The sequence below is a fragment of the Eubalaena glacialis genome, chromosome 9, assembly GCF_028564815.1.
Source record: "Eubalaena glacialis isolate mEubGla1 chromosome 9, mEubGla1.1.hap2.+ XY, whole genome shotgun sequence".
Classification (NCBI taxonomy): domain Eukaryota; kingdom Metazoa; phylum Chordata; class Mammalia; order Artiodactyla; family Balaenidae; genus Eubalaena; species Eubalaena glacialis.
Window position 1 is genome coordinate 67,380,045 of NC_083724.1, and position 20,847 is coordinate 67,400,891.

A 20,847-nucleotide genomic window follows, 5' to 3' on the forward strand; every position below is an offset into this window, starting at 1 on the left:
TTTTCAACTATAATGAAAGAACGAAAGGAAAGAAACTTCAAAGCTAGGAATACTTTAACTTAATGAGAAAAGAAAATCTAGCATTTTTGGTGTTAAATTTTAAACAGTTATCTATCACAGAACTGCATCATCTTTTCACTATTTCTTTAAGCAAAGCCCAATAGGTCTGCCTGTTAATAATAAAAGTCATTGTATTTCTTGCTTTCAAAAGTATTTAATCACCACAAATTCTTTGGTAGAGTCTTTCCCAAGTTCTGACTAGAATCCTGTAAGTCTACAGAACTAGCTCACCAGGGAACACAGCACAACGCTAAATACCACAATCTATCACCAGCATTAACTGCTCCCAGCCCTAAGACTTTAATTGCGACAAGACTGCAGCTCAGAGCCTGAAGCCTGGTAAAGTCCTCTTGCAGCAGGCAGGGACAAGGACCACATATTTTCATACATGCTGGTGCATATTACACACTGTTTGCTGCCCCAGTCACAAGCATGTCCAAGACAGGATTTCTAAACTAGTCGGTGAAAATTCTACTCAATGCGTTTTCATCGAATGAGCCCCGAATTATTTTAGACCCATCCATGAAGATTAAGTGACCAAAGCACCATCAGGTTTGCCAGTAGCTACAACCTTCTGACAAACTTTGGGAAAGAGAAATCCAATAAAATTTTGTTATCACAACACTAGACTGTCAATTTCCAATTTATAAATGAACTATCGCAGTCAAAACTGCAAAGTGAGTCAGTATTAGCGTTTATCATTACTGTTAAAGACAGATGTGCTTTTAAGAACCACTGGAATTTTTTCTTCCCTTACAGTACACTATTTCTGAAAAACACAAAGTGGATGATATATTTAAAACAGTAATATCAGTTTACAATGTCAAGTTACTGCATGGTCGAAAACTTGATTTCTATAGCAGGTCCTCAAGATAAAACTAAAATCCTCTGCTGCGGTAGGTCTACTTTCCAATTACTAGAAGTAAGCATACGAGAGATATAATTAGTTATGACACTAGGACAGGCATACATGTTTCAACACACACGCAGCTCAGAACAAAGTTTTTGGCATTATATGACAGAGGACTTAAACCAAAGACTCAAAGAGAGGTTATGCAGTGTGTGTGTGCATGTATGTATATGTCTTTTTTTTTTAATTTAAAACTTGCCACACCAAATTATTTCTTTAAAGTTATAAGCATATTTTGATTTGTTTAAACATCTCTTTAAAGATTTCTCAGGGAAAAAAAAAACACCCTGTGGCTTTCATTGCGCCTACATTACAAATTAAGGAAGCTGACTTTATAAAATTCATTTGGTGAAAAAGAATCACCTTTCAAAGAAGGCTGAATGTTGGCTAAACACATTTAGAAAAGTTTGATAGTCCTAGTCTTGGATTTCTCAATCAGGGATGAAACACTAATTTCTAAAAATGGAATATACAAGGCAGTACAATTTAACTTTGACCATTAAAAGTCTGTCCAAGATATACTGCCGAGACAGCCCCAAACCAGAATCTTTCAGCAGAGCTTTAAAAATTAAAACATGAAACTACTAAATAAGTACATTACTAAATTATGATCCACTTAGGATCATTTATTCCTTGATAAAGATAGAAAGATGAAAATTTCATAATTATATACCTAAGAATCTACAGAGAAGCATGTGAGAGCTGTATAAACAGTTGATTATAATAAAGTATGACTGCACAAATGAGGGGCAAATTTAAGAAAGTAAAGAAACAGATTACATACATACATAAAAAACTGAAATTCTGTAAGATCCTACTGTGTTTGATCTCAAAGATTATAACATGAAATATTCCAAAACTTCCCTTTTCTAAGAAAGGGTCTTGGTTTAGGCCTGGATTCAGTCAAAGATTTTATTAAAAAGAAATTTATGATGCAGTAGTTTATAAAAACACAACAAAACTCAATCTCATGATATTCTGAGAAATATCCAATATTAATAAATGGTTCTTTTCTTTAGTTTCTTATCAAATATAAATTTCTTTTCCTGAGAATACTAATCCAAAAAACCTAGAAAGGTCCAATATCTCATGGTAAAGAGATGACACCAAAAAATGGAAGTAGATTTCAAGTCTGACAGCTTCCATCTTCCAAGTCATAACTGCCCTCAATCTGCATATGGAATTCCATGGACAAAGTCAGGTGTAGGTATTGTGAATGGGTGTTGGAAAACACAGAGCTTTTAATTAAGTGCATTCTCAAGTATAATAAGCCACCCTGGAACAAGATAAAACGTGGAGAACCCATCCAGCTGGACCTTACACTCCCACAGGAATCATCATACATGACAGTGAATTATGACAAATCCCATCTTATGGGCCAAATGGTCCATGAAGACAGCACATGTGTTTCCTACAAAGATAGTATTAATGATGCACTCATGTTTTGGTCGAGCAGAGCTTTCCACCTTATAACAGCGCCTGCTAAGAGCCCTCTCTACCTTCACAGAACTATGTAAAAAGCTTTAGTAAACTACGTATGTATAAGTTCACTTTGGGTTTGGCTAAAAGAAAACACCCAACAGTTTACAGGTGTTTACTTCTAATACCAGTTGGTCTTAACTTTCTTTCAAATCAGAAAGTTCCAAAGTTTCAGAGAACTCTGGGGGGATCCAGAAACATCTAAAGTTAACTTTTCTGGAGTCAAACTTATTTCATTCCTTTTTATTTCTTGAATTCTCATTCCTAAAAATCTTCTACAAACTTCAAGATAGGGTGTGGGTGTGATTTCACAAAATAAACTGATTTTTCAAAACTGCTTTTAATATTTTTAACAATAAAATTATGCCAAGATCTACAGATTCCACGCAAAATTAGCGTTTTGTGCTGTGGAGAAGAGGTTGGAAGATGAATTGGAAGAAAGTTTAACAACACAGTATTTTCCGAGAAGGTATAACTAGTGCATTTCTCAACTGAGAACCAGAAAGTAATCATGAAGAAACTGATTGATAAGTGTCACCTGAAACTACAACTTACAGGAATTCAAAAACAAATCTTAAAACATAAAAAACAAAATAAAATCATATTCCCCTTTAGCAACTACTCTTTCCTTTGACTTCTGTCATCTGTCAGTATAGACAAGAATGCCTCAGAAACAGTTTATGTGCACAAATTTGTACTTCACTTGCTTTCTCATTTCTCATGTCCCGAGTATTTATTTATGCCCCACATATACAGATTTACTGAAACTAAGACAAAGTATACAATATAAGCTATGTGACAATCGTTCTAATTTCTAGCCAAAGAGCGCTACATAAAACCATTTAATATCATGGAGCACTTACGCAGTCTCACTTCTTAGGTAAAATTTTCCTTGATCGTCTCTGCCTTCAGAGGCCTCCTCAGGCCACAACCTATAATGCTTTTACTCAGATTTCACAAGATCTACACTGAAGTACAATCTATCGGATACTTGCCACGTGCAGCCCAGTTGCATAAGACTACGAAATACTAACACAATTTGATGGTTAGAAAAATGTTTGTAAGCATGCATGTATGAATCTATATATGCAAAAAATCTCCCACCGGTTCTCCTAGAACCAAATGAGTTTCTATGGATATTAATAGGAAGTTCCATTATTGGCGGGGAAAAATAGTCAATATGTCTGAGTTGTCACCTCAGGACACTGCACTCATTCCAACAACACTACCATTGTTCAAAACGTTTCTGGAATTTTTCCTTTGTGACTATTTCCAGAGCCAATTCATAAGTTATATGAGAAAAATCAACTGTGCCAATTTTCTTCTTACCAAAAATAGAATTATTTGGCTTTATCACCCACCATGTTCATCAGGCTTAACTTCTAGACAATTCAGAAAACCAAAACTTTTGTCACAGAAAATTTGCTGGCACTGAAGATAATTAGAAGAATTAGATACAGGCTATCCAAACCCAACGCCAAATGATGAGCTCCAAAACATTTTAAGCTAACATCAGTGTATGACCTTCTAGGGTGACTATTTTATACAGAATAATACTCACTTGTATCTACTTATTTTTGGTTTTCAAGTTTCCTTAGCACATTTATTAGTATATTAATTACTTTAATGTTTCACTCAAGTTTATGAATCTTATCAAATTTTTATTAACAAGTTCTTCGAATGTTATAAAACTTCCTTTAACTTGAGAAGGTACTAAAATGAATACCTAACTAGGTTTCCTTCCGAATTCTAAGTTTATCATTTATTTATTTCCCCATAGTGTCTTCAAAATTGCATATATTGTAATTACAAAATGGAACTGTAAAACTTAAAATGGTGAATTGTATGGTATGTGAATTATATCTCAATAAAGCTGTTTAAAAAAAAACTGAAGTCACCAAAGTATCCAGTTAAGCTTCATTAAAAGGCCTAAATTACTAAAACTGACATAAAAGAATTACTCAAAAATCAACCAAAAACACAGATCACCCCAAACAGACCAATCAGGTAGCAAGCAAACTTGAATCATCACTTAAAATGGCTCAACATACCTCCTCATATGGGTTAGTGCAGATACAAAGGGCCCCATTACAGGAGCAATTTAACTCAAGATACCTGAAAATTCTACCAGAAGTTGAATATTAAGGACTATCTATCAGTACACACATGTGTGCTGAATTACATAAATAATATCTCACTCCCAACCCAATATTAGATCAGTACAATTTTCTGAATAATGGGAAAGACTTTACACATTCTCACGAGTGGTATCACCACCTTATTACTCAAATGCACAACATCTGTGAAAAGCCTGATTACGGAGCTATATTTTGCTTTAAACAAAGTTAACCATCGTGGTCCAGATCATGCTCAATCCATAGCGTTAAATTTGATTGCACAATGTATCTCTTACACATGTACTAGAAGATACCATGCACACTACAAAACACAAATATAAAAATAGGAGAATGAGATAAATCGAATTTCATTTTCCCCAGATCTTACAGGATGACTTTTGCATACCTCTTGGGGTGTTTACATCTACTCTGGAAACCACTGCTCCAATAAGCAGTTCAGATAATTGCAACAGCAAATACCATAAATAACCCTCCAAGTAATAACTAAGATCCGATAAAAACTGATAAAAAAAATCTGTTAATGATTACAAGGAAAATCACATGCAGGTATATTCCTTCACTCTAAACATCTGCTGAGTGTTTCCCATACCAGGCACTGCTACAGGCAGCAGAAATTCAGAAATTAACAAGACAGGCAAAGGTCCCTGTTCTTATGGAGTTTGGCATCCTGGCAGGAAGGTGGACGACAAATAATAAACTACATATAAGTAAACAAATTAAGTATCTTTTCTAGTGGTGATAAATGCTATGAAGAAAAGAAGCAGGGATAGAGGTCAGAGAAACATACAGGGTGGAGAGACAGCTGGGGGACGAAAGCTGTCAGTAAGTTCTCTTTGAAGGGATAACATTTTCGAGGAGACATGAATGAAATAAGGGAACAAGCCATGCAAAAATCTGGAAGAAGAGCATTCCAGGCAGAGGAAAACTGCGTACAAAGGCCTGAGGAAGGTAGGAATTCGGCATATTCAGTGAACAGCAAGAAGGTCAGGATTATGGGAGCAGAGAGAGCGGTGGTAGGAAATGATTTTGGAGCACTGGGCAAGGATTACATCTTACATGTCCTTTTCAGTCACAGCAGGAGTTCGGATTTCACTGCAGGTGTGGTAAGATGAAAGAAGACACTGGAAGGTTTTGTGATAGGGAAGTGATTTCTCCGTAAAGAGTCCTCTGGGTGTAGTGGGCAGGACAGAGGCAAGAATGGAAGCACCTGGCCAAATAGAAGCTACTGCGGTATTCCAGGTAAAGGGTGGTAGGGCTTTGACCAGGGTGATGGTGAATGGGTGGAAGTCAGGAGACAGATCTAACAGAACTTGCCCAGTAGATGAGGGGCACAAGAGGAGGAGACCCTGAAAGATCCTGAGGAAAAACGTGGTGAGCAAGGAGGTTGGGGAGTCACATAAACGTTAAGTCTCACGGCACTCATTTTAACTGGCCCTTTGTTTTTCAATGTATTTTTCTAACTATATTTTTACCAGTGTTCACCATTTCCTGTGCAATTTTTCCATTCTCTCCATCACCACCCTCACTTAATTTTTGGTTCTGACACCTTTTCAAATTTAAAATTTGGAATACATTAAACCCTATAGGTTTAAATAATAAAATTCTCACACTACACAACCGTACCACAACTGCTCTGAAACTTACAGACTGCAGACTGAAATAGGGACGCAAGGATGAAAGCTGAACTAGATCTAAGGAAACCACAGCCAACAGGAGGCTCCCCTGTCCACCAACATCTATCCTTCAGGCTCAGTGGATGTTCAGTGCCTTATCCTCCTACCTTCTCTTCCCCTAACAAATGCTTCTCTGTAGTCAAAATCTAATTGATATTAAAGTGTTCTAAAGGGAACAAAAGACTAAAGTAAAAAAAAAAAAAAGAAACTAACTGGGAAGTTGCTGGAATCAACCAATGTGAAGTCAAAGGTACAGATTTAACTTTTTGGTCCTTTTTGGCACCCATGAAATAGTAAAGAGATGTTGAACATCACACAATGTGAAACACTGAGAATCTTTAAAATCTAATCTTGGCTCTAACTGTATAATGGAAAAGAGAATCCCAAAGTAATCGAGGAACTTTTCTATCACACAGAAAATAGATGCAGAGATTAAACACACACACACATGCACACACACCCCCTTACTGACTTCTCAACTGCAGTGTATTCCACCTATACATAAGGACAATCTCAAATCATGATATTTCTCTACAAGGTATTATTAAACAATAGAAACTTTCTCTAAAAGGTATTTAACTGGTCTTAAGCTTTATTATTTTAAAAAACAACAACATACATCTTTTTTTCCTCCTGGAAACTGCAGCCTTATTCTGTGGCTTCCCACCATTCTCACCTACCCATATACAAAACACATTACATGTAAGGTAGTAGCATGAAGTATCTCCCAAGAAATTTAAAATGAATGAAATGGGACTGCCATCTGCATTAGATCCATAAAAAACCAAACAGATGCAAAGTCACCTTAACAAGTAGCTCCCAGGACAGTTGCCTAATATCTGCTTGAGAATATTAACATATCCAGAGAAAAAAGAATTTATCAGTCAGAAGGTGAATGGGAAGCAGAAAAAAGCAACAGGGGTCAATTTTGTCAATGCTCTTCCAAGCACAGTCCAGGAGTGAGGAGTCTGAAGGCTGCATTGTAAACAGAGGCCACTGGAAAGGTTTTCTCTACAGAGGGAGGAGGCCCTTACACCCTCCACCTCCATCCCTAATATTCTCTGATCAAATTCCAAGTTCATAAAGCAATGAGCAACATTTGGATTATGATTTGACTCCCTACTTAAATTTGCCTGCAAAGGAGAGAATGTGCTAAGCATGCCGATAGGCGTAGTACGGAAGTATTTCACCTAATAAGGTATGTAGGTACACACATGTTCACATGGCGTGTGTGCAGGCATGCACATGTGGGTATGTAATCTCCACCCCTCAGTCAGTGAACAGCTGAATGAGTCCATGAAGGACTGATCTCTTTTAAGCGTGTATTGACAAAATTAGATTTCTAAACATACAAAGACCAGTGGAGTCCCCTGGACCATGGTTATTCTTTCAAGATAATGAATACCCTCCTGCCAATGAACTTTGTGCTCCTTCATATTAGGGTTAGAACTTCTACCTCATCTGTTAGACATACGGTGCCGAACAGAGTGTCATGTGTATCACAGAAATGCAATCGCCTGTTTAATTACAATCTAAAATACTGAAAAGTTGTGTTATGCTGTGGAAAATGATGACAACCACAACTCCCATGCCTATGTGAAATGTACCACTTGAACATAAAAACCTGATCATTTTCAAAAGCATCTTTTACTTTTACCAAATCAGTATACTATTGTCTAATGTTTCATGCAAATCTACAGCAAGTTATTCTACATATAGTAACAAACAGTTACCTGCTGGCTGTTAACAGATTACTTTGGCATATCTGTATTTCAGAAACACAGTTTGACAATATTAATGAAATATTCAATGATACACTCAATATTCATCCATGCCATCCATAACTTATACCTATAACTACAAAAAATATTGTACCAGGCATTACTGCAGTATGAAAATGCACATATGTGTCAAATCCTTCCCCCTCGCACACCCAAAAACAAAATTTCAGTGAACTATATTATTCTGCTTTCTCCCTCTCCCATAAGGAAGTTGCAGACTATCAGTTTGTCACTGATGCTTCTACCTACACACACGCACACACATTTCATTAGATCTAATTATCACTGTCCTCTGTACACAGAAATGTCATGTCAGTGACTGGTTGCTGTTTATGGACATAAGCGAAGCTGCAAAGACCAATGGACACACATAAATCCTTTATGTGAAAATATTTTTTGCAAAGGACACTTAACAGGGTAAAAAATATGGCTTAACACGTGGCAGAATTTCTGAGTTTAAAAAATATCTATCTACTTTTTCATATTATTCAGAGTTAATGTACTCTGAAGTGAAATTAATGTTTTAGTCTATCAAAAACCAATATGAACAAATATTATGCTTTGTTTCCTATCACCATTTTGAATGAGAGGAAAACTGAACTATCGTATTGTACTTCCAGAAGCTTACCTGTTAGCGTACAGACGTGTTAGCAGAAAAAAACTTCCCTAATCCACTAGAGTAAAATGTGTATTACAGGGAGATTAAATACCATAGGACAGAGAAATGAATGGGCTTTCTTTGTATGGCTGTATTTTTCCAGGTAATTACATACTTTATGTCCTTAAACCATGAAAGATACCATAACAGTACCCATGATTTTGTCATTCCATATATATAAAACAAGATGCATATGAGCACGTCAAAACATGTGAAACAGAAAAGTAGCATTGATTTATTGCTCAACATTAATAAAAACTGTGTCATTTGTTATAATGAAATTTATTATAACCAAAAATCAAGTGTATGGTAAATATAAGATTTTCTACCATACAATTTTTATAAATGATTGTAAATCCTCTATAGAATTTTCACCAGGAGAAAAGTAATTGTATGTCATAAGATACAATTTAAAATTGGCTAATTACTATTTATGTAACTTAGGTAAACATTGATGAGGGGGGAAAAATACATACTCTCCACATATATATTTGATCAGTTCGCCATCTAATTAATAGTTGATACTGAATGAATAATGAAACTTTTGTCCAAACTAACTGGCAAAAGGCCAAAACCAGACAATGTAGCTAAGCAAGAATGGCTCATCAGAATGCTAGGAAAGCAATTACTTTAGATGGAGATAAATACAGTTGTTTCTTAGCATGAATAAAGAAAAATTAGAACTTTAAAAGGGAACAAACTTTTTTTTAATTCATCAATGATACAGCATAGCTGCCCCCAAACTACGTTATCTTTCATTTGCTCTCAAGCTTCTCTAACTCAACGATGAGGTATATTAATTACAAAATTTGCCAGGTAAACTTTAAAATAAGCTCATGTCTCCAAATGTGCCATGCCAGATTTGAACATGGTATTTATTTAAAACGTAACTGGACCAGTTAGTTTGGGTTTGAGATCATACAGTAATTTTTAGTTTTAATCACTGGTGGTGTTTTTTAGTTACAAGGGAATATCTAGGAAGACAAATTTTCTCAATAATGTTTTTTTTTCCTTTCCTTTTGAGCTATTTACAAAACTAAAAACAATTATTTCTAGGTACTTAATTCCACCCTCCAGGGTATGAAGTGTATCTCTTATATAGAACACCTAGAATGCTTTTAAACTCAATGATAATTAAGAAACATCAAAGCAAAACCAAGGTGTTTCACAGGGAGCTAAGAGCCATCATCTTTTGGCTACCAAATGACATATTTCTTGTCCCCTGGAGTATCACCAAGAGTTTTTTACCCAAACAATAGATGTATTTTCCTAACGTAGCCTTTACGCTTCTGAGAATCAGATAATTCTGAGTTTTAAAAGTAAACTGCTAAGGGCAACAGAAGAAAGAATAGACAGATAAGACTACATCAAACTTACAAACTTCTGTACAGCAAAGAAAGTAATCAACAGAGTGAAAAAGCAACCTACTGAATGGGAGAAAATATTTGCAAACCATATTTCTGATAAGGAGTTAATATCAAGAATATATAAAGAACTCCTACATTTCAACAACCAAAAATCAAATAATCTAATAAAAATGGGCAAAGGACTTGAACAGCCATTTCTCCAAAGAAGATATACAAATGGCCAACAAGCATATAAAATGATGCTCAACATCATTAATCATCGGTAACTTCAAATCAAAACAATGAGATATAACCTCTCATGTGTTAGTAAGGTCACTATTTAAAAATAAAAAATCAAAAACAAAGTAACAAGCACTGACAAGGATGTGGAGAAATTGAAACCCTTGTGCGTTGTTGGTAGGAATGTAAAATGGGGCATCAGCCACAGAAAACAGAAAGGAGGTTCCTCAAAAAATTAAAAATAGAACTACTATATAATCCAGCAACTCCATTTCTTGATATATATCCAAAAGAATTGAAAGCAGAATCTTGCAGAGTTATTTGCACACCCATGTTCACTGCAGCATCATTCACAATCGCCAAGAAGTGGACTCAATCTAAATGTCCATCTAAGGATGAATGGGTAAAGAAAATGTGGTATATACATACAGTGAAATATTATTCAGCCTTTAAAAAAAAGGAAATCCTGTCATGTGCTACAACGTGGATTAACCTCGAGGACATTATGCTAAGTGAAATAAGCCAGTCACAGAAGGATATATACCACATGATTCCATTTATATGAAGTATTTAAAGTAGTCAAATTCTTAGAAAGTGGAATGGTTGTTGCCAGCATCTATGGGGAGGGGAAAAGGGGAGTTGTTGTTCAATAGGCATAGATGTAAGTTTCCATTTTGCAAGATGAAAAAGTTCTAACAATCTGTTGCACAGCAAGATGCAGCTAACACTACTATACTGTATATTTAAAATGATTAAGTTATTAAATTTTATGTGATATTTTTATCACAATAAAAATAAACTGCAAAAGAACCAAGAACAGCTAAAATAATCTTGAAAAAGAGGAACAAAGTTGGAAGACACACACTTCTCAGTTGCAAACAATGCAAAGCTACAGTAATCAAGACTGTGGTATTTGCACAGGGATAGACATATAGATCAGTGGAACCAAGTGGAGAGTTCAGGAAAAAAACCCTTACATCTATGGTCAAATGATTTTCCCAAAAGGTACTATGATAATTCAAAGGGGCAAAGAACTGTTAACCAATGATGCTGGGAACAACTGAACATCCTCATTCAAAAGAATGAAGCTGGACCCCTACCTTCATATTATACACAAAAGTTAGCCCAAATGAATCAAGAACTTAAACGTTAAGAGTTCAAACTATAAGGCTCTTAGAGTAAATTTTCATGAGCATGGGTTAGACAATGATTGCTTAGCACACCAAAAGTACAAACAACAAAAGAAAAAATAAATTGGATTTTGTCAAAATTTAAAGCTTCTGTGCTTCAAAGGACACCATCAAAAAAATAAGACAACCCACAGAATGGGAGAAAATATTTACAAATCTTGTATCTAATAAAGACTTGTGTCCAGAATACATAAAGAGCTTACAACTCAACAATAAAAAGACAACCTAAATGAAAAAAGGGTAAAGGATTTAACAGACATTTCTGCTAAACAGAGAAGATATACAAATGGCCAATAAGCATATAAAATGATGCTCAACATCACTAATCATCAGGGAAATTCAAATCAAAATCGCTTTACACCCACTAGGATTGTTAAAATTAAAAGACAGATAGAAACAAGTTCAGAGAGGATGTGGAGAGATTAGGAAACTTATACACTGTTAGTGGGAATGTAAAACGTGCAGCTGCTTTGGAAAACGATTTGGCAGTTCCTCAAAAGGTGAAAGGTAGGGACTTCCCTGGTGGCTCAGTGGTTAAGAATCCACCTGCCAATGCAGGGGACACGGGTTCGAGCCCTGGTCCGGGAAGATCCCACATGCCACGGAGCAACTAAGCCCATGCGCCACATCTACTCAGCCCACGTGCTGCAACTACTGAAGCTCGTGCGCCTAGAGCCCATGGTCCACAACAAGAGAAGCCACTGCAATGAGAAGCCCGCGCACCACAACAAAGACCCAACGCAGCCAAAAATAAATAAATTAAAAAAAAAAAAGTGAAAGATAGAGTTGCCACATGACTCAGCGATTCCACCCCTAGGTATATCCCTAACAAAAACGAAAACAGAACACATGCACACAAATGTTCACGGCAGCATTACTCGTAATAACAAAAAAGTGAACACTACTCAAATGTCAATCATTGGATGAATGAATAAATAAAATGTGCTATAGCCATACAATGGAATGTTATTAATTGTACTTTTTAAGCATATGAATTGTATAGTATGTGAATTATATCTCAATATAGCTATTAAAATGGTAAACAGCTCTGATTATATAGTCCTATCACATAAAATATAAAGTGCTCTCACTGGAAAGAAATATAGAAATTACAAAACTCACTTGTTTTACCAAAGATGAAATGGAGGCTCTCAGACCTAGGTAGACTAGAATGGCACCTGCCTCTAAACCCAGTCCCCGGGCTGTTCTCACTCTGGAGTGGACAGTGGTGCAACTGCTTTCCAAGGCGTGGTCAGCCAGCTGAGATACTGACTGCATGAAGAATAGGTGCAGAATTCCTTTAGAGAGTAGCTCCTGACATGCATTCCTTTTCTTTAACTACCACACGGCTTTTTGGGGGGAAGGTAAAATTACAGCCTCAAATGTCCCTCCTTCCTCTTCTACTTCTGCCAACACAAACCATAATGAATGGGAACGGGAATATTAGAAGGGGCAATGTTAACACACCCCTGCCTTGTCCGTGGGAAGGCCACCAGGTCACCTGAGATGATCAAAGTACATTCATCTTACTATCTGCACAGAACTTCCATCCAATGGTCAGGAGACTGGGACATGGCCCTGGGCTGGCTGGGCACTTAGCTGTCAATTACTGAATGAATATGTATTTCCCTGCAGAGGATCATCCCACCTGAAGAAAGGAATGTGGAAATAGCTCATCTCTCCTCCCTGAAACAAAGATAACTTGGCCCACAAGACGCCATGAAAAGCTTAGCAGAGAAAGTTTCAAATACAACTGTGAAAAAGTTAGCCTTGGCTAAAGAAGGTAAGGTCAAGTAAAACTTAAAAATCACTTTATAAGGATTCAGTAATAAATCATTCATATATTTGCAAAGCTACTGGGGAGCCCCAAGAGAGTTTGGTAAACTGACAAAAATTATTTAAATTAGAAAGACAAAAATATTCTAGTCGCCCCTAGCAACAAAGATTTTCCTAATTTAAAAAAATAAATGAACTTGTGGGTAAAGTGAGATGCAGGTATTATAATTTACCATTTTCTATTCAAATGTGTTGAGAATTCTTAAAAAGTAATCTGATGAATCTTAAGATGTTGAGTAATATTTTCCAATCCAAAGTCTGCAAATATTGGTCTTTATTATGATTTGCAAATAATCCAATGATCATCTTTTTCTTCCTTTACACTGAGGCAACAAGGCAAATGCATTTTTAAGGAATCAAGGGATAATACAAAAGATGCTAGAGGGAAATCAAAAGGGGAAAATAGTAACATAGGAAAATAAATAGGCTACATTATTTTACATGGATTTTAAAATACATATATGACATCTATGAAATATCTCTTAAATTCTTTTCTAGATATGGAAGAATTAACAAACTGCTAATAGATCCTTTTACATAGATGATTCAGTCAGTATAAAAAACAGTTATAATACACTGAATAGTCACCAGAAACATCACTTGGGTCCTCTGAAAGATTAAAAAATGAAAATAAGACTCTTCCTTGCTGTCCAACTTATTCAATTCTCCCCTCAAATGAAGTTTAGCTGAAAACAATGCGACTGACTTAAGCTCCGCACAGGCAAATCTTGGCAGCCCTCAACTCTGTCTATCTCCTTGGCCTGTTAAGCAAAATTCCTTCACAAACTGTTGGTCTCTGCAATAACTCCTACAGAGCTCATTACTGCCAGCATCGGCCTATCCCCCGTGTTGTGCATTTATCCCCGGGATGCATATCAACATGTGGCACATGTCCTTGACGTGCACAGAAGGGCTGCACCCCAGGACAGCAGCATGCACGACAATAGTGTCGACTCTCACTTCTCTATGGTTGCTGGGATGTAACCGAGAAATCTAATAACTGTGACAGTGGGGCCTTTCGGTTTTTCCTTGCCTTTCCAGACAGTGAAGCTGCACAGACACTAATGAAAGGTTAAATGAATAGGAATGGTTGACAAGAGGTACAATAAAGAAGGAGCTTGGTAATCCAGACACTGAGCAGAGATCCTTGGCTCAAGCAGAGAAAGGACAGCACATCGTCGAGTCACAATATTTAAAACAGCTTGCTATACACAGAGGCTTTTGTGTCTGGGTACACGTCTGGCTTTGGACTTAAAAAAAAAAAAAAAGACACTGAAAAGGAATTTCAGCATGGGGCACTTTGGCAAATGTAAGGTCATAATAAGAGAAAAATGTTTTGTGTGGGTTCTTACATCTTTGTACTGAACACAAAAAAGCAGAGACTATGAACTCGTGAACCACAAGTTCCAAGACAATACTGTACATTTTGACAACTATTAAATACTGTATCTAGAGGGGTGGCTTGATGCGATTCCCACTGGTAAGATATACATGCAGTGACTCATTTAGCAGCTCCACATTCTACCTTCCTTGAGGAAGAATTCCTGAATGCTCATCTTAGAGTTCTATAGTCAAGGTCTAGTCTTCAGTGATTTGTTACGAATACTACCACCAAAACTCTCAAGCCATCTTCCACTCACTGCAAAACTTCCCAGCAGCTTCTTGTAAGGAAACTGAATTTATCACCCTAGCAATGTGTAAAGTACAAGGCAAACTTTTTTGTAATTTCAAGTGACTGCAGTAGTGAAACGTCCTCGACTAGAATTCTTAATTATGGAATTAACTTTTTTTCAGTTCCCCACTCACTATACCTTAAGGGAAGGTTATATTCCTTGGGGAACTGATTTTAAATGATCATAACAAGGCTATTCAAATCACCAAGAAAAAAGTGCTCCAGAATGTCAAGGGAAAAATAAAGCAAAAGGAAAAAAAAACTGACATTGTTAGATACAGATTTTTTTAAAGGAAAAAAATGTATGACTCTGCTATGGCCAAACATTAAAAAATGATATATCTGTAAAACTGTTTCTATGCATAAGCACAAGTTAGAATATAGTTTCACAATAAATGGTAAAATCGTACTGAGAACATGCTTTAAAACAAGGGAGCCTCTTTGAACAGCCAAATTAAATTATAGCTGAACTCTTGCTTGTACTGAGGGTTCTAATAAGCAACAAATAAAGACTTTTATTGGCTAGCAACATAATGAGAGCTACTGTGCAGAAGATTAAAAAAAGACCAATCTGGGTAGTTTACCTCACCGATTATATTATTTACTTAAATGGTAAATAAGTTTGTCCAAAGTAATGCTATTAAAAACTAGCATATAAATATTAAAGCGCAATTATGATCAATGACCACTTAAACATCACAAATTTTAGTGATAAACAAATGTGAAATTAAACAAATATTGAATTTAATACCACTTAAGTTCTATTTCTTTAAATTTAACTAATTTATTGATCCCTAATACACTGGCTTTACAAATGGTTTACTATTTATGCTCATATCATGAAGTATTTATCTTAAAGGAGTTTCCTCTCCAGAGTACGGCAGTTATGCGTATAACTACTTCAAAAAAAAGGAGGTTGTCCTGAGTGAACAGAAAGAAGGTACCCCCCTCCTCAGTGATTTGGTAGGAAGTTCCTTTTAACAGAACTTTGAAGGTTGGCCTCTTTAACAGACCTCCATCAGTTGAAAAAGCTACAAACAGTACTTAGCAAACCAAAACAGATTTAAAATGTATCGGGGTGCATTTTGCTTGATCCGCAGATCATCTGAAAGGTAGAAGCCTAGAAATCTTAGCTGACTATCTGACTGTTCTTGGAGACAGTTCTGCTGCTTCTATCACAGCTAAAAAAAAAAAAAGAAACTACAATAGCACCTCCAAGCCTAAACACTAAGCCAGTACTCATTATCTCCTCTTTTTCTGCAACATTCTGATTGCTAGAGTGATTTAAAAAAAAAAAAAAAAAACCTTAAGTATATCTAATAAAATCATGAGGCTCCCTCTAGCTCTTGAGAGAGGAGTTTACTAACCAATGATCCAATGATCCTATGTAATTCCCATCCAACAGGAAAGATTTGAGGAGGCTGCCTCCCTTCCACAGAAATGTTTTTCAACTGTTTCTTGTAAGGATGTAGATGGTAAATGAGACCAGCTGCAGAGGAATTCAGAAAGCACTGCTCCTCAAGTCCGCAATGAGTTAAGAATCTATTAACTGCTTCCAACCTAAGCCTTAGATACAAAATTCTATAGTGAAACTTTAACCTGTTTAAACTATATATACACTCCCAACTTAGATTTACCCACTTGCTAAAACTAAATTTAATCAAAAAATAAGGACATGCATGAATGAGTATCTATCTACAGAAGTTGTTACTTGTAATCCGGTCTCAGTTCTAAAAACCTACATATAAATTCAGGATCTTGAAATTTTTTTAAAACATTTTATTAACAGTGTATCTGTGGCTTTTATATAAAAGAGGCTGATGGTAATTTGTAGAAAACATGTCCATGTACCATAATATTTATACACAACACTGTTAATAACTTTTATTGTTTAATCTTTTCTGCTATTCAGCCCTGGATATTTTGGGATTGTCGTTATTCAGAAGACTATAAATACAGTCCAAGTATGCCATTGATATTTAGTCTACTTTACAATAGCCATAAAAGACACACAGTCAACTGGCAAATCATTTCAAACAAGTGAAAATGAAAAAATGCTAAATCGAACTCCTACTACTCATTAGGACCACCTTTCAAATACTCAAGGAACATTTAAAATTGTGTGGAACCTTAACTCTAAAATTAAAAATAAAGGGAACCACTACCTTCAAGTCATCACCTATTGGGGGCTCCCTTAATATAAGAAATATTCCCAGGAACAACAACAAAAAGGAAAGCTCCCCCCACCCCACCCCCGCCCCTTTTTGAGCCAGTGTCCAATTTCTTCTTTTCTGAACAGCTGTATTATCCAACTTAAGTTGCTCTGCTAATTTCGGTCCCACAAGGACTAACTTGGAAGGCAAAAAAATACAAGAAAAGATCAATTTGCTGGGAAAGATCAAATGAGAAAACTGTGGGGACAGCACCAGGTCAGTGTGTGGAGAACTAAGCAGACCTGTTCTTCATTAACTGTGGCTCTCTGGGGATGTCACACACTACCTGTCCGTGGGCTTTATTGAACTGCCTAACCCGCCTCTCTGTTCCATTCTTCTGGGCTCAAGTGAATCATATCCTGCTGCTGACAAGTTAGCAGGGGACTGCGGCTGCAACATGAAAGTACTTTTCTTTCTTGTCTAAATCAGGCAGATTTTTGAAAAGACGACACAGCATTGACTCGTGACATGGCAAGATGAAACGAGAGGTCTGGGCCGGTCTTGGAGCTGTGCAGATAAAAGTAATCAAATGACACTCCTGGAATGCAAATTGGCATTCTTGACTGCAGCAATTGCACAACCATGAAACATCCCTGACAGCAAGCAAGATTAGGACAAAATGTTATGTAAAGCACTGAACTCAAAAACTCTCACTTGAAAATTCAAACTGTAACACTTACATTTTAATATAGCAATAGTCAGTTCCGCTTTTGTCTGCTGCTTTTTGTAATCACATATCCCTGCCTGACAGATATCTTACATTTCAGGGGGAAGAAAAACGTCAGGTATTGGGAAGGTACGACTGCTATTAATATTTTCTTCCTATTTATTTTTTAAAATCACGCGAGGTTGGTTCTTTTTCAAAGCCTTACATGCAAACAACAGCGAACTTAATATTCTCAAGGACAGTTTGAGACTTTTCTCACAAGATACTCAAACCGAGTTCACGTTCAGCCTCAGTATTACTTCCCTCAGGTGAAGACACTCCTGTATGTTGGTAAAGTGATTAGCAATCTGGATTTTACTACTCTCCAGGAACAGAAAGAGCAGCTCCAACTAAGAACTCCTTTAAGGCTGAAGAGTTTAAATAAAGCATCTATAAATAGAACACAGAACACAGATACCCTATGAAAGTTCACAAGGGATTTTTTGGGTGACTCCAAAGGGTCAATCAAGCAAGTTCTATTAACTTGCACAGAGTCTCACTACTCTTGAGTACGTCCTCAAATCAGACACACTACACAGGAATAAATTCCACCACTTAAATAATGTATGTGTGTGCACAGTAACATCTGAAACTGCAGAATACAAAGCAGTGGGTGACAAATGTGCTTAACCACTGTTCAAAGTGATTAGTATTTGGGAATAGATGTGTAGACAAATAGTATATAGGCGATGGGGGAAGGGAAGGAAAATAATACCTACAACCGGCTTTTACAGTGTTCTTGTGTAAAATGCGGCTATAAGAAAAACCCTCAAGTGCTAAACAGATATATTTAATATTTTGTTTTGACGCCTCCACTTAAATACAGATTCCAACCATTGCAACTGTCCACGAAGTACATAAGAAATAATAAAACAGGCCACTTTCTGCCACTTTAATCCTGGGTACACAGGATTATTTTATGATGTCTTTTGTACATCAGTTTTACAACAGCTTGACTCTAGGGTAAATGCGAACCACCGTAAATCGCACACTGCTTTCAAAACCACTTTAATTTCTGTCAGCGTTACTGTAACCTCAGTCTTGGGCTCACGCTTTTTTTTTTTTTTTTTTTTTGGTGCCTGCATTTGACAGTCGCATCCCCTACACTCCAGTCGTGACTTTGATCACTGAAACAAGAGATGTCACATTAGGAGGAAGGGAAGAGAGAAAAAAAAATGCCAACCCACTATCTCCCTTTTTCTTACATAGTACATCTACATGCGGAACGCAGTATATCAGAACCCCAAGAGGGGGTAACAATAGCAGCAAAGGGTGGGAGCAAACTAAAAGGAAGGGAGTGGTCCAGCCCCATTTCTAACAAATCACTTCCCCGAAAGCGGACAGAGCGCTCAGCAGCCGGCGAGCTAATTGCCAGCTGCCTCGCTGCAGAGAAGCTGCTTCGGGTAGAGAGGCTGTGCTGGAATCTCGCTTCGCAACGCCTTCCCATCTCCTCCACCACTTGCACTTGGAACTTTTTTTTTTTTTTTTTTTTAAATCTCAGCCTCACTTTACAGAGAATTTCACCCAGGTTTAGGTGGGGTATTTTTTTTCTTTTTTTTTTTTTTTTTTTTATCCTGCCCTCTCCCCGGGCCCCAAATGCCACCCTCCAGTCAATGTGTAAGTAACACAAATCGGCTCCTGTCGAACTCCACCTCAAAATCTCTCTCTCTCTTTAGGGTTGATTTTCCTGCCCTGCGTTTTGCACATTCTTCAGAAAACCTCCAGGAGCACTTCCTACATCTTCATTTACAAAGGGAGGGTTCCCCAACGGGAGGGCGAGGAGGGGAAAATCAGAGGTGCCGGGGACCGGGCGGCGGTGTCCTCCCCGCGCGGCACACCAGCGCGCCCAGGCGCCCACGCCCAGCCGCCGGCCCCGCACTCGCGGGCAAGTTTTAAAAGTTACCGTGGGTCCAAACGGCGTTCCTCTCCGCCCCGAGCTCCTTCCAGCGCTCCATCAGCCCCCGCCTGCCTCCCGGCCCGTCCCAACTCCCTGGAGCCGCCCGCCCGCTTACCGCTCACCTTGCCCCGCCGGCCGCGAGAGGGGCAACCTTCCCGAGCCCCCCCTCGCCCGTGCGCACACCCGCCCTCCCACCTGGAGCTCTCCTCCGCCACTCGGGCCAAGTTGAGGGGCGAATTCGGGAGCGGGACCGGGGTGGACTGGGGCTCTCCTTTCCTGCGCGCCCTCCCCAGCGCCCCCCTCCACCTCCCGCCGCTGGACTGGAGGAAAACACGGCCCCCGGGCGGCCCCCGAGGCGCGCCGGCGCGGGACTCCTTTCTTCCGAAGTCTAGAATAAAAAGGAAAGGAGGGTGGAAACTTCTTACCATCTCGGCATGCTGGTTGTCAAGTGCAGCCCCCGCCTCTTGGTCTCCTCTTAGCGGCCGCGCCTGGACCAGCCCCTCCGCCGCCTCACGCTCCTTCTGTCTCGGCCTTTCTTTCCCTCCCCCTCCCGATTTCCTCCGGGCAGCCGCTCTCGCCGCCTCCGCCTCTCCCCGCCCGCCCGCGAGCGCCCTCGCCGCGGCCCCTCTGCGCTCAGGTGACTGATTTACACCCGCGTGCAGGGTCGCCTTCGCTCCCCAAGTCGGAGCCTGCTGAGTTCCCCCGGTTCCTCGGCACAAAAAAAAAAAGGAACGGACTGTCCCGGGAGGGGGCTGCTGGGGGGCGGGGTAGGGGGGGAACCGGCGGGCGAGGTGACCTCGGGCGGATTTGCAAGCCGCACAAGTTTCTCCTCTCTCTCCAAAACTGTCGCGACTACAATGTTGTTTCCCTTTTGCAAAATAAAAGGTTGGTTTGGTTGTTTGTCCTCAGATTCTAGGGGGCTAGTGAAGGAGGATGTATGTTTCTCCCGCGCCCTGTTACTTTTTTTCTCTCCCCCTGCTCTCTCTGGGAATGGAAAAACAACTTTGGCGCCCCCCGGGGGGTGCGGGCTTGGAGGTGGAGGTGGCCG

At 38.5% G+C, this 20,847-nt stretch overlaps 1 protein-coding gene across 2 annotated transcripts in view; it reads right to left on the reverse strand.

Annotated features, from left to right (window-relative positions):
* BNC2 (basonuclin zinc finger protein 2) overlaps positions 1-20,304 on the reverse strand; it is a 413,431-nt gene extending 393,127 nt beyond the window's left edge. For both annotated transcript variants that reach the window (XM_061199080.1, XM_061199078.1), the window contains exon 1: positions 20,225-20,304. In XM_061199080.1, the coding sequence (XP_061055063.1) occupies positions 20,225-20,227 (3 nt within the window). In that variant the 5' untranslated portion in view covers positions 20,228-20,304. The remainder of the gene's footprint in view (positions 1-20,224) is intronic.
* Positions 20,305-20,847: the final 543 nt, after the last annotated feature.